The sequence below is a fragment of the Cricetulus griseus genome, chromosome 2 (genome assembly GCF_003668045.3).
Source record: "Cricetulus griseus strain 17A/GY chromosome 2, alternate assembly CriGri-PICRH-1.0, whole genome shotgun sequence".
NCBI lineage: Eukaryota > Metazoa > Chordata > Mammalia > Rodentia > Cricetidae > Cricetulus > Cricetulus griseus.
Genome location: NC_048595.1, coordinates 271,083,600 through 271,099,408, shown reverse-complemented (window position 1 = coordinate 271,099,408; position 15,809 = coordinate 271,083,600). Strand labels below are relative to the sequence as shown.

The 15,809-nt window shown below is 42.9% G+C and overlaps 1 protein-coding gene across 1 annotated transcript in view; it reads right to left on the bottom strand.

The window, feature by feature from the left end:
- The window catches only part of Arfgef3 (ARFGEF family member 3), a 142,183-nt gene that overhangs the window by 28,353 nt on the left and 98,021 nt on the right, over positions 1-15,809 (bottom strand). The window contains exons 13-21 of the mRNA XM_027401943.2: positions 15,590-15,756; positions 14,705-14,870; positions 10,764-10,871; positions 10,224-10,439; positions 9,972-10,082; positions 7,821-7,971; positions 5,158-5,475; positions 1,217-1,350; positions 550-695 (exon numbers count right to left, since the gene is read on the bottom strand). Coding sequence (XP_027257744.1) covers positions 550-695; positions 1,217-1,350; positions 5,158-5,475; positions 7,821-7,971; positions 9,972-10,082; positions 10,224-10,439; positions 10,764-10,871; positions 14,705-14,870; positions 15,590-15,756 — 1,517 coding nt within the window. The remainder of the gene's footprint in view (positions 1-549; positions 696-1,216; positions 1,351-5,157; positions 5,476-7,820; positions 7,972-9,971; positions 10,083-10,223; positions 10,440-10,763; positions 10,872-14,704; positions 14,871-15,589; positions 15,757-15,809) is intronic.

The window sequence follows — 15,809 nt, the reverse complement described above, 5'->3', positions numbered from 1 at the left end:
TTTTGTATCACAGTAACAGAAAAGTAGCAAACAGAGCCAGTCATCATGCACTGAGATGGTTTAATATAGAGCTCCCCCAAAACTGATCCTATAAACTTCTTTCCTCTGGGGAGTGGGGAGGTGCTAGTATTCATTTTGTCAGGAAAACCAGGGTTCCCCCTCCTGAAATACTATGTCCCTAGTAACTGAGTTATCAGAGAAGAACCAAAGATATTGCCCAAAAGGGAATAATTGGCTTTGGGGCTCCATCTTTTAGTTCCAGATTCAAGTTAAGAGCAGAACGTAAGAATCAAGAAACGGCTTTGCAAGGAAAGTAGTTGAGCCATATACTTGGAAAGGGGTGGGGGCATAGAGAGACCAGGGAGGCACTGCCTTTCCAGGTGAGCCTTCAGATGCCTTGATATATATCAAAGAACAATGGTGCTTATGACCAGGTTATGGAAAGGTTCCCATTGCCCATGGTCCTCTGAATACAGCCCCTGTGCTGGCTGTGTAGCAGGACTTCCCTAAGCTTACACTTGCAGGCTTCTTCCCACCTTCCACACTCACCTCCACCAGGTGGGGTGCCACAAGGCTCCAGCAGCGCATCACGTGGAGCAGGGGCCGGGCTTTGCTTCTCACAATCCTCAGCATGGCATCCCCCAGGCGGAACAGGTGCAGAGCGCTTTTGCGGTCCTGGGTAGACTTAACCTCTCCTACAGGAAGGCAAGGCGAGAAAGCCCAAACTCAGGTAGAGTTCAAAGGACTCCTGCACAGAGAAGTTGAAAATTGAGGCAGTGCACTTGGATAGCAAGATGGATTCAGACGGCTCATCAAGGAAGGAGAGAGCCTTCCAATCAAAATTAGCAAACTGGTTCACTCAGGAGGACCAAAACCTCTCCCTGATCCAACACTGTGTCCACAGAGGAGGCACAATGCAGTGGCTTAAACAGTAATGCTGAGGAGTTGGACCTGTTTAGTAGCTGCACTAGAATGGGCCAAAGATTTCCCTCTATTCCCCACTGATCTCATGTGTAAAACACAGGGTAAATATGCCTACTTCTTAAAGTCCCTTTTAATGTTAAAGGCATTTGATGACCCATGTCCAGTGCTGAGCATGGGGCCTAGCACACGTGGATAATTATGACTGTTACTGTCGTCTTTCACCATGCTGCCAGCATCAATGACTGCGGCTATTTCCTCCTTACTTACCAACAGTTTCTTCAGGGAAAATTACCTGGCATTGTCAGAGAGTAATCGACTGTGTCTGTCACCGAATGGAAAAGCTGGGACTGAGATGCTTTCTTTAGCTGGTAGAGGAACCCTCCCAAGGCCATTAGGTTCAACTTATCTGTAGCATCGTCAAAGAGCCTGGGTGCAAGTAAATATATTTGTTATGTGGGAGCAATTTAGCAAGGGCATATAGCAGAATAATTATGGTAACTCAGCTGATGTAATTAGCAAATATACTGTATAAACACTGCAGACAAGTGGATGGGATTATCATAACTATTATTAATGTGCACAAGTCTGTACTAAGCATGGGATTTTGATGCAAAGAATACTACAAAACATACTTGAAAAGTAAACTCTCCTAAAGTACTTGACAAGAATGTGAAAGATGACAAAGTATTGCTTCCAGAGATTCCAGGGCTATGGGGAGGAGGATGAGATGTAAAAATTGAACATTAGGTTTCTATAACCCCAGTGAGTAATGAGGCATCTATGGTCTGTCCACAAAGCCTGTGATAATGTCAGTACTATGGGATGCCATGTACAGCTCAAGGGTCATCGCCTTGAACAGAAATTGAATCCTGAGCCTTTTTTTTTTTTTTTTTTTTGGAGACAGGGTTTCTCTGTGTAGCTTTGGAGCCTATCCTGGCACTCACTCTGGAGACCAGGCTGGCCTCGAGATCTACCTGCCTCTGCCTCCCGAGTGCTGGGATTAAAGGCATGTGCCACCACTGCCCGGCCATACCAAAAGTTTTAAGATAGAAATAGTAAAAAGAAAAACGAGGCATTAAGAGATATTACATAATTTATAAAATTCAGTATTGAGAAAAATTAAGCAAACTTGAAATTTAACATAAAAAATCAAAGACCTAATTTGAAATGAGCAGAGAACTTGAAAAGACATTCCTTCACACAGACGAAGTAAAAGCTCACAGGAAACAACACTCAACGTCAGTCTGTAGATAAGTGCAAACCATAAAATTAATACTTGATACCAAGAGGAGTGCTGTGGTATTGGATGGTGTTAAGCAGGCTTTCTGATAATTTTAGTGTATGAAAAAATTTCATATGTAATGAGTGTTGAAATATTTTTTTCAAAATACCATCATCCATTGTCATCTAGAATCAGAGTGTCATGCTTAATTAAGATTCTGTAATTTTGCTGGGCAGTAGTGGCATATGCCTTTAATTCCAGCCCTTTATAGGCAGAGGCAGGTGATCTCTTTGAGTTCGAGGCCAGCCTGGTCTATAGAGTGAGTTCCAGGACAGTCAGCAGTGTTACATAGAGAAACCCTGTCTCAGAAAAACAAACAAGCAAAAAAAAAAAAAAAAAAAACAAAACAAAAAAACAAACAAACAAAAACAAAAAAACCCCACTAAACAAAAGATTCCATAATTTTAGGGCTGAATGGATGACTCAGCAGTTAAGAGCACTGGCTAATTTTCAGAGGACCCAAGTTCAACTCCCAGCACATGGTTGCTCATCGCCATCTGTAACTCTAGTTCCAGTGGATCCAGTGCACTGTCCTGTCCCCCTGTGTATATGTGGCACACAGGCATACACATGGACAGTACATCAATACGCATTTAAAATGATTAAAAGTGACTTCTTCTGCAGTTTTAGTAGCAGAGGATGGAATTCCCTTTGCAGAGTGCTTACATAGCAATGCCTGAAGCCAGGGCTTCCTTCACCAGTACCTCATAAACTGAATGTAGTGTCGCAAGTCAATAATCACCTCCACTTAGGAGGTGAAGGCTAGAGAGAAGTTCAAAGCCATCCTCAGCTATGTAGCAAATTTGGGATCAGCCTAAGACACATAAGATTCTATCTCAAAAAAGAAAAAAGAAATAGAAAAAGAAAAGAAAAAGCCTGCGTTTTCACACTGCCTGTGTTTCCCAACTTTAAGTAGCAAGAGCCTTTGGAGTGAGACAGACTCAGAAGCATTTGCTGGCTCCATTGCTTTAAAATGGAATGACTTAACAAATTAGTTAACTCCAGTGACCTATGTTTCTTCCTTGAATAAGTAAAGTTAATAGCACTCATGGTGGGGCTGCCTGGAGGGTTGTTAGGTCTGTGTGAAGTGGTCCAGGAAAGTACTTGGCACCCTCACTGCTAACTAGTATTAGTTTCTGTTGTGTTATCATTTCCTTATTATGGTATATTTAGTGGTGCCTTTCAGGGGGTGAGGATGCAATCTAAGTGTGGAAGCTGAACCTCAGCAAATGAAGATCTTAGGCAGAGGAAGCAGAGCGACTCAGGTACTTAACTGGCTTGTCATCCCAGCACTGGCTCAACCTTAGAAAACAGGGAATCCTCTTTAACCATCCCATGAAGATGACTAGAGAATTTCCCTTGAGTAAACTCTTCACTGCCAAACAGGAAGCGAGACAGACAGAAAGACAGAATATACACACGCACACACAGGCACATAGGCACGCACGCGCGCACACACATACACTGGATGTTGATGTGGAGCGGTCATCCCAAACAAAACTTGCCAGCTACTTATCCCCATGTTTTGCATAAAAAATTAAAATATTCAATAAGCTTTTAAAACTATAGTTATATTAGACATGTTCTAACTTTTAAGTACCTTGTTAAAATTTATTTTTGTAGCCAGTATTAATAGATATCTAATTTGATTACAATTAATTTCCCTTTGATTGTTCTTCCAAAAAACCCTATTAATATAACAGTAAAATCTTTTTTCTGTACTTCCAGGATAATTATGTTTATAAACTGAGGTCTTTCTTATATTGGGGGAGATGTCTAATGAAAAACACAGCACAGGCACATAGCATACACAATACAACGCTCAGCACACACATGCTTCATACACAAGTATTCAAACACATAGTGAACACACAAACACACATGCAGTACATGTACACATATACACACCAGTATACAGCACACAAGCACACACACACCACATGACAAACATACACATAGTTTGGTAAGTCTATTAAGTGCCCCAGGACTTCTGAGAATACATTTATTACATTGTGTGCACTAGCCTCATATTATTTCAGCAATCACTGGATACCAGCACCAAGTGAGGCTATACTAAAGTTCTCTTTTTAATGTTTTCAGTTATGAATCTCTTAACTAAATGCACATGGTTATTAACAGAAATACCAAGATAATAGATAGACATCCTATTTGCTTGATTTTGTAGGTCAATCACTGTCCACTATGAAAGCAACAAATGATGGTTTGGGATTCAGGCAGTGAACATGCTCTTGTGCTTTGGAAAAGCAGCCACAGTCACAATGCTGATGTAGTTTGTGAGACTCCCTATGTTTCCAAGACTGGAACTACCCCATGAGATCTACTTTTTAAAAGAAACTTATTCTACCAGTGAGTATGCCAGGGTCCAGTGAGTTGCCAGACATGGTAATAAAACCAGACTTAATTGCAGATAGTCCACCACTGACCTGGAACTCAGGTATTAGAGGATGGTTCATTAAAAGGATGGTGTGTAGTAGGAGGGAGATAGAAAAGAGGGCTGGGAAATAGCTCAGTTGACAAAATGGTTGTCTTTGAAACCCAAGGACCTGAACTCAATCCCTAGGGCCCAGATAAAAGCAGAGTGTAGTGGCTTATACTTGTAAGTAGTCCCAGAGTGGAGGAGGAAGACACTACTAGGGCCTGCTGGTCTACCAGCCTAGCCTGTTTGATAAGCTCTAGAAGCCATGAGAGACCCTGTTTCAAAAACAAATAAATGAATGAAAGAAAAGAAAAAGGTGGATGGTACCCAAAGAACAGGCAAGGTTGTCCTCCACATATATGTATACACACACTCAATGGAAAGTGTTTACAGTAACTGGCTAATACAATAAGTTGTCACCAGCTGATTTTGAGACCAGACAAATGAACATAAGCATAGCCAACAGGCACTCTCCTGCTTAAGCATCCTTGTGTGGTGAGGTGGCTTTGCATACCTGTCAGCCTGGGTAGAAAGGCTGAGTACCACTTTGGCAGCACTGTTCCCACTCAGACTGCCTCCCCTGAAGTCTGAGGTTCGACCACGGCTACATTCCCGAACAAGCTCCTGGATGGAACGTGGCTGGACCACAGGGGCTGTGCTCAGGGAGGGGCCCTGCTCCAGGCTCTGCTCCTGAGACGAGCCTTCACACTCAAGGTCTCCAAGGAGGCCAGAGCTCCCAGATGTCTTCTGTGGCTGACGGATGGTCAGAGGTGGCTGGGAGGCACCATCACTGAAGTGAGTGTGCTCCAATGTGCCCACATACTCACATACCCTAGAAAGAGGCAGACAAACAGGAAGTGAATATTGTAGTGCATAGTGAGAGAAAAGGAAATCCAGCTAACCCTGGAATTAACCCCAGTTTTCTCTGACCATATTTGGCACTGTCATCTCCTTATGTATGTCACTACACAGAGACACAAAATGAGTTTTGATTTGGACCAATCTTGGCATGGGTGAGGGATTCCTCAGATTCTCTCACCCACCACTCTTCTGGGGAAAAGACAGGCAATGGAGCCCTGTTCACCACTGCATTGCCTGGCTTACTCATTTACTAGAGTGCTTATTTGAGAAGTTTCCCTGAGGACCCCATGTCCATACTATTTTCTGACTTGAAGCTGAGAAGTGATGGGGAAAGTACTTCTGTGTATGTTTATCTTATTGATTGTTGAATAAAGTTCTGTTTGGCCAACGAGACAGCAAGTTCGACAGGACTAGGAGTCAAAGGGGATTCTGGGAAATGTAATAGAGAAGTGGTGATCCAGGCAGGAAGTGACATAGCAAGGAAACTCATATTTAAGCAAGGAGAAACAGGAAGTGTCCTCTTTTCCCCTCTGCTCTTCCTCCAGCGGCACGATGTGATCCAAAGGCAAGGAGGGACACCAATGGAAGGTGTCCGATAAGATAAGTCTTATAAAATATATAGATTTATGATAATTAAGACTGAGCTAACAGATGAGAATCCTAGTCATTGGCCAAGCAGCATTTGAACCTAATACAAGTTTCTGTGTATTAATTTTGGCCCTAACTTGGACAGGTGGCTGGCGTGAAGCACACATGTGGAAGTGGGGCTCAGTGGCCTTTGGTGGAAAGATTTATCATAACAGAAAAGCATTTTCTTATGATGCCTATGATGGACAGGCTCTCTTGACATAGTAGAGCTCCACCAAAACCGTGATGTGTCTGATGGTGACAGCGCCATATATTTTATGTCTAAGTAGGGATTGGGGCGGAAGGGGTGTCACCTAGCAACAGAATACACATGTGCAATGGCCAACTCCAAAATGCTTGTTTCCAATTGAATTTGGGATTGAGATGCTTTTTAAGACATCCTTTATCCTGGATAGCATAGTTGTTGTCCAAGGGCATCCTGGATAACCCACTCTAGTGTTCCATGATTCTTGGGTTTGTTGAACTCACATATACTGCTTGAGTACCACCCAAGTCTCCTCCCTTTGTTTCCTTGTAAGACCAATGCAGAATATTTGGTCATTAACTTCTCCATCACATCCCTTTTTGTTCTAGGCTGCTTCATCCTGGTCCTTTCTCATGCTCTTCTCAAGCTGGTTAGTTTTACAACCCTTGGATATTCTGAATGCTTTTCTCTTAGGAACTTAACCAGAACTTTGTGGCTTTATTAGTGAAGGGAAGCTGAACTCAGATCTTGCTGGCCTCCAACCGCTCTCCTCCCATGGTTGATCTGCTTGCAAGGTGCTTCTGTGTGATGCCTTAGATAGGTGATGCCTGGTTAAGGCGCAGCTGAGCACACCTGAGCTGGGCTTTTTCCTTGTTCTGCTCTAATGCCAATGCTTGGGGACTTATCATTGGTCCTTATCGTGAACTTAGCATGGTTCTTATCATGGACTTAGGAGTTGGAGTCTGGAGTTGTCATTTTGTTTTTATTTTACAGGTTTGATTGGGATTCTCTTCATTTCTGTAGCACAAAACTTGAGTCAATTGTTTTTTAAAATAATATTTATTATGTATACAGTGTTCTGCCTGCATGTATCCCTGAGGCTAGAATATGGCACTGGATTGCATTGCAAATGGTCATGAGCCACTATGTGGTTGCTGACCACATTGAACTCAGGACCTCTGGAAGAGCAAACAGTGCTCTTAACTATAGAGCCATCTCTCCAGCCCAAGAGTCAAGTTTTTTTTAAGTGGTCTTTTGCACAGATGTACTATCATGTTCTTATTTTTCCTTTTCTGCTTAAACTAGATGTCTTTAGTGAGGTATTGTATGTAATGATGAATATTATCCAAGGTCTTTTTTTTTAATATAGAGAGGATATTAATGTTGGATTATTGACACCTGTGCACATTTTAGAGTCATTCATTTAAACTGCACAGTTCTCTTCCATCCACCAGTTTTCTTTGTTGGTGTAACATAATATATCTGTCTCCCACAGGAGTGTCAACAGATAAATCACAGTTCCCTGAATCCAGGTCTGCCACTCTGTTCTCCAAAACGTACCTTGTGTTCTGTCCTCCCGCGTCTCACTTGGAATGGGAGGATTCGGAATCTACTGAGGTGCTGGCAGACCCTGGAGTCTACACCCTCTCTACCACCCCAGGCTTCCCGAGGCAGGGTCAAGGGTGGGGAATCCCATCATGCACCTGAACACGTGTGGCCAGCAGTCCGGGTTGTGGCTTCCCATCTCCAGGCCTACGCTGAGGATGGCATCCATGCACAAGACGTGGGCTGTGTGCAGCCACACCCCCTGCACCTTCCCCATCTGCTCCAGTTTCTGCTCCACTTTTAGTTTCACTGTGCCAGAAAGACAGTTATTAAAATAGCAGGCTGAGCAAGGGAGACAGAAAGGGAGGAAGACAGGATGGAAATGAAAGAGTGTGTCGTCATGCAAGGGCAAAGGGCAACAATATACTTCACTGGCTGCAAGCGCCTCTTCAGCCGGTCCACATGCAAGCTACTGGTTGGACAAGTCCCCATTCACAGGTGACCCCTGCTCTGTGGCTCTAAGGTCAGATGGATCCTGAGCTAGGTACAGTCCCTCCCAGCACACCCATGGACCTGGGTGAGACACAGCAGTGTGGGTGAGCTAACTCCAGCTGCACCATCTGGTTTCAGACCCTCATCCTCCCATGTGCACTCAAATTCATGCTATCAAGGAGTTCTTAGCAGTCTGCAAGTTTCTCTGAGATAGTTTAATATTATTTGTGCTTTTCTTATGATGGTCATCTCAAAAGTCAAGCCTGTGCATCTTTGGAGCACAAGCATGGCTTCTTTTCAAGTGAGAATCATGATGTCATTTTACCCCAAGCTCACACTTATAGCTGTGAGCTATAAATGATGCTTTCTTGAAATATAATGGAGTGGCAATAACAAGGAGAAGGTTATTTTTTTAGGAAAACACTATTGGTCTCATGAATAAGAAACTGGTTTTATTTTGTATTTGTTTATGATTAGAACATGTTTAGCGTTGTAAGTGTGTTACATTTTAGGAACTCTATGTGTAAGAATTAAACATTTACAAATATTTATTTTATGTGTATGAGTGTTTTGCTTGCAGGTATGTATGTGCCTATGTGCATGCTGGTTGCCTCAGAGGTCAGAAGGGGATGGCAGAACCATACAGATGGGTGTGAGCCACCATGTGGGTGCTGGGAACATAACCTGGGTCCCCTGGAAAAGCAGCCATTGCCACTGAATCATCTCTCAAGCCACAAGAAGTTCTTGTAAAGTTTCATTTTACTTATTTGTGTGTATGTGTCTCTGTGAATGTACACACACACATGTGTAGACATGCATACTTGCACATGTGCACAGGCCTGGGTTAGGGTGTTGGATCCCTGAGAACTGAAGTTGAAGGTCTTTGTTATGCATGGCTGGTAATGGGGATGCTTGGATTTGAGAATTGTTGTCATTATGATCAGCTCTCTTAACTGCTGATCCATTGCTCCAGACCCAGAGATTTATATTTTTGAGTTAGGTTCTTGCTATATAGCTCAAGCTGGCCTCAAATTTGTGATGCTCTCATCTCAAACTCTTGAGTTCTGGCACACAGATGTATATTACTACAGGTGGCTAAATGAGAAGACTTTGGTGTAGTTGACAGATATATAATACTTAAGTAAACTTTGATTCCTTTTTCCCCCTTTCCCCAGATCTACAAGAACAACTTTGCATGTTAACAGGTTCTAAATTGCTTGTCTCTGCTAAAAATACATGTTTTCTGTGACTAAATCTTTTACATATCCATGGATAGCATCAGCAGAATTTAGATAATGCTTGAATTTTTTTCTTCTGCCTGCTGCCTGCCATGTGTGTTCCATTGCCATTAGGAAAGACATTTTCTTTTCCTTGTGTATAGAAGACCATTAGCTTCACTGACCCTTTCCTGTGTCCACAAAGCCCAGGTTTCCTGAGTGAAGTTTTTCTGGCTCTCCTTTTATGGATTCAGTTTGATTTTCACCCTCAGAACAATGGCCAATTTTCCATCCCTACTGTAATCTTAGGGCTCTCTAATGTGTTCCAGTAGCCTGATGATGACCGAAGGGGGTGGCTCAGCCAGTTGTTAGCAGCCAACTGCCCTTTCCTTGTCACTAGTAGAGAAACAGACATTATCAGCACCCAGACTCAAGCCTGTGGCCCAATGACGACTCAACCCTATGGCCCAGTGGGATTCCTTACTAGTGGAAATTACCCACTGTGCATCACACATAGAATGGGGACCAGTCTCCAGTGTATGTTCGGACATGTGCACAGCACAACAGAGACACCAGAAAGGCCCTGCCCAAAGTGGTTACCTTGTGCTATGGCATCACTGGGCTCCTGGGCTTCCCTTTCTTCTTTCTCTTCCTGGACACAGGAAGCAGCCGCCATCTGGGCAAGAGCTGAAGCGCAGTTAGCAGCAACCCCTTGGGAAGACACAAACAGCTACCCCTTAACTGAGTATGATCTGCAGATACGTACCAGAGCCCCTTCTAAATGATGACTTTCCTAGTGAGTTCTGAAGGGACCTTCCCTCAGACCAAGGATCATGGAATCCCCACAGGTACCTAGTGCACAGCTCAGCCGCGCAGCTTTCCGCAGCCCATCAAGGCTCATGCAGATGGCATCTCGCTCCTTCTGGTTCTGCTCTTTGATGCCCTCAGCTCCTAGGATGAAGGCAAGCCCCTTGGAGCTTCCTGCCATTCGACCAGTCAAGGGGGTTGACAGAGTATCAATCAGGTTCTTCCAGCAGCCAACCAAAATATAACGTGCAAATGCCACACCTACAAGAAGGGGTGAACCAGGTTACTCTCCAGAGACAAAAGGAATGACAAAAGGTCTGAGGTTCTCCAGGCCTCAAGATGAGTATCTCTGGCTTGCATGTAATTCTACGGCAGGAAATATAATTTATCAGACTGAATTGGGTCAGGTTTCACACAGTGATCATAAATAATGCATGAGACATCACCACCTCAGCTGGGCAATTTTCATTAGCTACCCTCCCCCCAAGACAAAGTCATAATTTATTTAAGCCACTATATAATAATTTGATTTCTGGGAACACGTGTAATGTATGTATATTTTAAATGCAAGGTTGATGGTCTTACCTGCTACTGTGGAGTCATCAATTCTCCTGCTCTGGGTGAAAGGCGACTCCATTGAAGCTGATGCCATCAACTGGCCACCAATTGCGCTGCTCTCTAAGCCATCAATATCTGCCAATTAAAAGAGTAATATCATCCCTAAGTCTTCCCCTTTGACAAGCCAATTGAAAACCAATAATGGCCACCATAATAGTCATATCTTTTAAGCAAAATCCACAGTATCTCTTACATATGAGTTATAGAGCCCCTTTCAGAGAATATTATAAACATTGCTTTATTTTCTCTGTCGGCTTTCTTTCATTGTCAAAGCATTCTTTGGAAGTTGTTGTATGCTTTATATTTGATAAAAATAAGGCTAAACTCTGCCTCTGTCATTGTCACAAAGTATCTGCTCAAGATGTTTTCATCTTTGGTTCCTCTTTTTATTTAAAAAAAAAAGGCATTATCATTGATCTTATGTGTAGAGTACTGCTTCTCAAGTTCTAGACTAAAAAGAACATACAATCATGCCAAGTTAGTCTTTCTCTTCCAGAGCTGTTCCACTAGAACTAAGTAGAATAAGGCTCCTTGGTCAGATAATTTCCATTCCAATTCAAAATATACTGATGATAATACATTACAATTTTCAAACTGTTTTAGTTAATATTTCTCATTTGATTGTTCCCAACTACTCAAACCAGGGAAGGGAGACCTATTATTTTTTTCCCATTTACAGGGAGGAAATTAAGAATTGGAAGCAGAAAAAGGTATCATTTCTGAGTATTTGAGCTAAGATCCAACTGTAAAGTAAGTAAAATGCCCAAGTCCATGAGGCTGGCAAAGGACAGACTTGGATTTAGTACTCATGTTTTCTGGATTGTAGACTAGGCCTCTCTACAACACCAGGAACTCTATCCTCTGGACACCAATTCCTTTACTATAAAAGGAGTTGATCATAGCATGCAACACATGAACTTGAATATAACTGATACAGTTAAACAAAACACAGTGGAGGGTATTGGAAAGGAGGATCAGTTAAATTTCTTCTGAATTTGGAACTTCACCCTCACTTGAGTAGAAGATGATGTCAATACATAGTATTAAAAATTTTCATTTTATATTGAATTGTTAAAAATGTCAGGAAGCCTTCTAGGTACTGTATCAGAAAGTCATTATGGTGGTTTGAAAAAAAATGGCTCCCCCATAGGGAGTGGTACCATTAGGAGATGTGGCCTTGTTGGAGGAAGTATGTCACTGTGGGGGTGGGCTTTGAGGTCTTATATGCTCAAGTTACACCTCGTGTGGGACACTTTGCTTCCTGTTGCCTGTGGATCAAGATGTAGAATTTTCAGCTCCTTCTCCAGCACCATGTCTGCCTTCATGTTGTCATGCTTCTTGCCATGATGATAATGGACTAAACCGCTGAAACTAAAAGCCAGCCCCAATTAAATGTTTTCCTTTATAAGAGTTACTGTGGTCATTGTGTCTCTTCACAGCAATAGAAAAACCTAACTAAGACAGTCATAAAAGGTAGAAACTTATATGGCTGCTACTACAGAAATAGACCAGTTTTCTGAAATCAATTTGGCTTTCAATCAATGGCCTAATGACATTTACCAGAAACGGTTGTTTTATCCAGGGTATAATATTTCCCATGTACTGGGTACAAAACTAATGAACTAGCAATTTGAAATTTATTTAAGTGTAAGGTTTTCCATTTCTATGAATGGCTTGCCACGTTCTCAGGAGTGGCCTGTTAGCTGGTGATGACACTGTTGGTAGTGCCTCTCCTGGTACACAATGGGAGGATCAGAGAGTTCCCACACCCTCACTTGTTGGTTCACATCTGGAATTTACTATAAAGTTTCCTGGACTGTTATTTATTTTTATTTGTTACCAGTGTTTTTGCCTGCATCTATAGATATGGACCAAGCATATGTCATGCCTGGTGCCCCTGGAGGTCACAAAAATGCAGTGCATCCCCTGTAACTGAAAAGTGATTGTGAGCTGCCATGTGGGTTCTGGGAACAGAACCTGGGTCCTCTCCAAGAGCAATAAGTGCTCTTAACTGCTGAGCCATTGCTCCAGCTCTCACAGAACCTTATTTTTGTTGAATTGTTTTGAAAAGACTATATATTGGCTGTCATTGCCCTAGAATTAAATAACTATGGATAAAGTGATGGAGCTTATTCTTACATTACAGATGACTATCAGTAATGATAGATGAATACAGCTACTATGGATAGTCTGCTATTCCTTTCTGTTGAATTATTAAACTTTGGGCAAGAGAGTCATAGAGATTACATCTGGCAGAAGTCTGGTAGTTCAGATCCTCAGCTGAATTTGAAGGCACTTACACACTCTAGGCAGCACTCTCTACCCTAATGAAGGGAGATTGTGGAACAGATGGAAATGGAGCATTGCTTGTAGTAAATTAAATGAGCTCTTACAAATATGAATGATTATTTAGTGTGTATTTGTCTGTGCACATGTTCATGTGTGTATGTGTGGCATGTATATGCACATATATGTGGAGGTCAGAAATTGATGTCAGCTGTCTTCCTCAGTTCCTCTCTAGTTTGTTTTTTGAGACAGAGTCTCCCACTGAAACTGGAGCTCTCTTATCCAGTTCGATTGGCTGCCAGCAAATGCCAGAGATCCTCTGGATCCATCTGTCCAGTGCTAGAGTTATAGATGCCTACAGCTATGCCTGATGTTTTATGTAGGTGCTAGGTAGCAAACATAGGTCCTTGAGATGATTGAGCCTTCAGATTCCAGATCCCATGAATGATTATTTTTCAAGTGGAATAAATAGAGCCATGATTAATAAAGTACAAACTGGACACTTGTGTCATGATCCTGATCCTCAAGATGTGGGACCTAGACTTTGCCTTTACCACTTGTGTCTTGATTCTAAAATAAAGAATTCAGATTCAAGAAAGGACTCTGCCCTCCAGGGAGGGCCTCATGACTATCTCGCTGTTTCCTAACTAAATAGCTCACTACCTCCAAATTCCCGATTGTTGGTTTCCCCCTGCCGGTCATCTACTTTGTCACCTTTATAAAAGCCTCAGTGTCAACCAGGGACACCATGACATACTTTTAATCAATAGATCCAACCTCCCAGCTACACTATCCAGCTTTGTCCTACCTCGCCCCTGTGTAGCAAGCAGCTGATGAGCTTTGAAAAACAGGAGTCATTAGACAAGGGAATCTTGTGTAGGACCATGCCCTTCTATGTCCCATGAGCTAGATCCAGGAGAGGACAATTCAGATCAGAAGTCAATGTGGGAACATGGAACCAGCTAAAAAACAAAAAGACTTAACTTATCAGGGCTTCTAATGAATATATCAAGGCTTTGAACATCATGGGTAAGCCATAAAAAAAAAGAACCCAGAAATATCTGTTCTTGCCAAAAATCATCCCACTCCTAGATACTAAACATACTATTATCAACATGTTCACTTGAAATTTCTAGTAAAGAGGATATTAAGTTTTTTTTTTCCACTGGAACAAGGATTCTGGGAAAGCCAATGTTTGGCATAATTTATATTCTGGGACATTTGGGAAAGGAACATTGACAGGAAACAGGAATAAGGCCAAGTATAAAATCAATTGCTTCATAGTCCAAATGGCCAAATCCCAGGAGTGCGGAATGATGTGGGGTCTCTATTAGCATGTGAGAGCTTCCAGGAATAATTCTGGGCCTGTGTCCAGAAAATACAAATCCATCAATGGGTCTACAGCATCACTCCAGCACCTGAGGGTGTTGAGTTAACCCTGTCCAATGGCCACAGTGAGCACATCAGGCTGCTCATGACAAAAGTGGAGTGTGAGGTGCTTCTGTGATGCTATCCTGCACCTCTCACTCAAAGTCTGTTCAAGCACCATGACATTTCTGAAAAACCAACACATCAGCTTCCCCACTACTGAGCGCCCTGTGAACTTGGCATGAGCTACTGACCAGTGAGCATGGTGATGAGGGGAAGGCTGTTGTCCTCAGGGCTGCCCCAGTAGCCAGCTTCTCCCAGCATGTTTCTGTCGAGCACCTGATGGTATAGCTCCTCGATCCAGGCCTGGGAGAAGACCATTAGCACGCCACTGGTTTGCACCTGTTTCATGAACTCTTTCTGCAAAGAGACCATGGAAGGGGAACAAGGAAGGTTACCAAACTGGTCCGCACCCCTTCACTGAACCAGAGCTTTTCATTGTGGGTAGGAGTAACAGAGAAAAGCCGGGGTGCAGAAGCCCAAGCTTCATACAGTGGTCTTATTGATGACATTGTCTGGCAGATAGCTTGCAGAAGGACCAGGATGCTGCTTTGTATGTTCTTGTTCTTGTGAGGGGAGAGATTATTACTTGCATGGCTACCTTCCATGGTTTCTTCTTCCTCCTGTCCCAACAGCAGCAGGGATAGATAGGCTCTGAAAGGAATGTGTGCACTCAAGAGAGACTTGACCTACACTGTCATAATGTCATCAATTAACCTTGGGAAGTTATATGTTGTTCAAGAAAAACATGGTCATTGATTCCTTTCTGCAGATCCATGACTTATACCCACAAATTGACATCAAGGAAGTGGCTTCTTCAGCCAAGGGATCCAACCACAGTATAGTCAACACCATCCTCATTACACACCTTACAAGAGGTGTTTTAGTAAAGCCATGAGTGATCACTGTGCAAATTTCACCTCTGGAATCTCCACCCTCCAGACTTGCATAGGCATGGATACTACAGAGCAATGGGACACAGAACACACTGGCCAGTTTCTCCCTACAGACCTAACACTTGGCTGCACAGTAGATGAGAGCTCACCCAGAGGGAAACTCATGCCAGAGCTCATGCTCACCATCATGCCTGGTGGCAGGGTTGGCCGCTTCCGGTAGTAGTCACCATGGGAGAGCTTGAGGTTGAGCAGTAGAGCACAGTGTGCTGCACTGTACAAGCTGTCTGCATTCATCAGCATCTGGAAGCTCAGACTGCTCCCTCCATCGAAGCCAGGAGAGTGCATCATGCCTACAGGAAGGAATGAAGACACCTGTGGGGCTGCCACAGTGTGCAGGGACCTG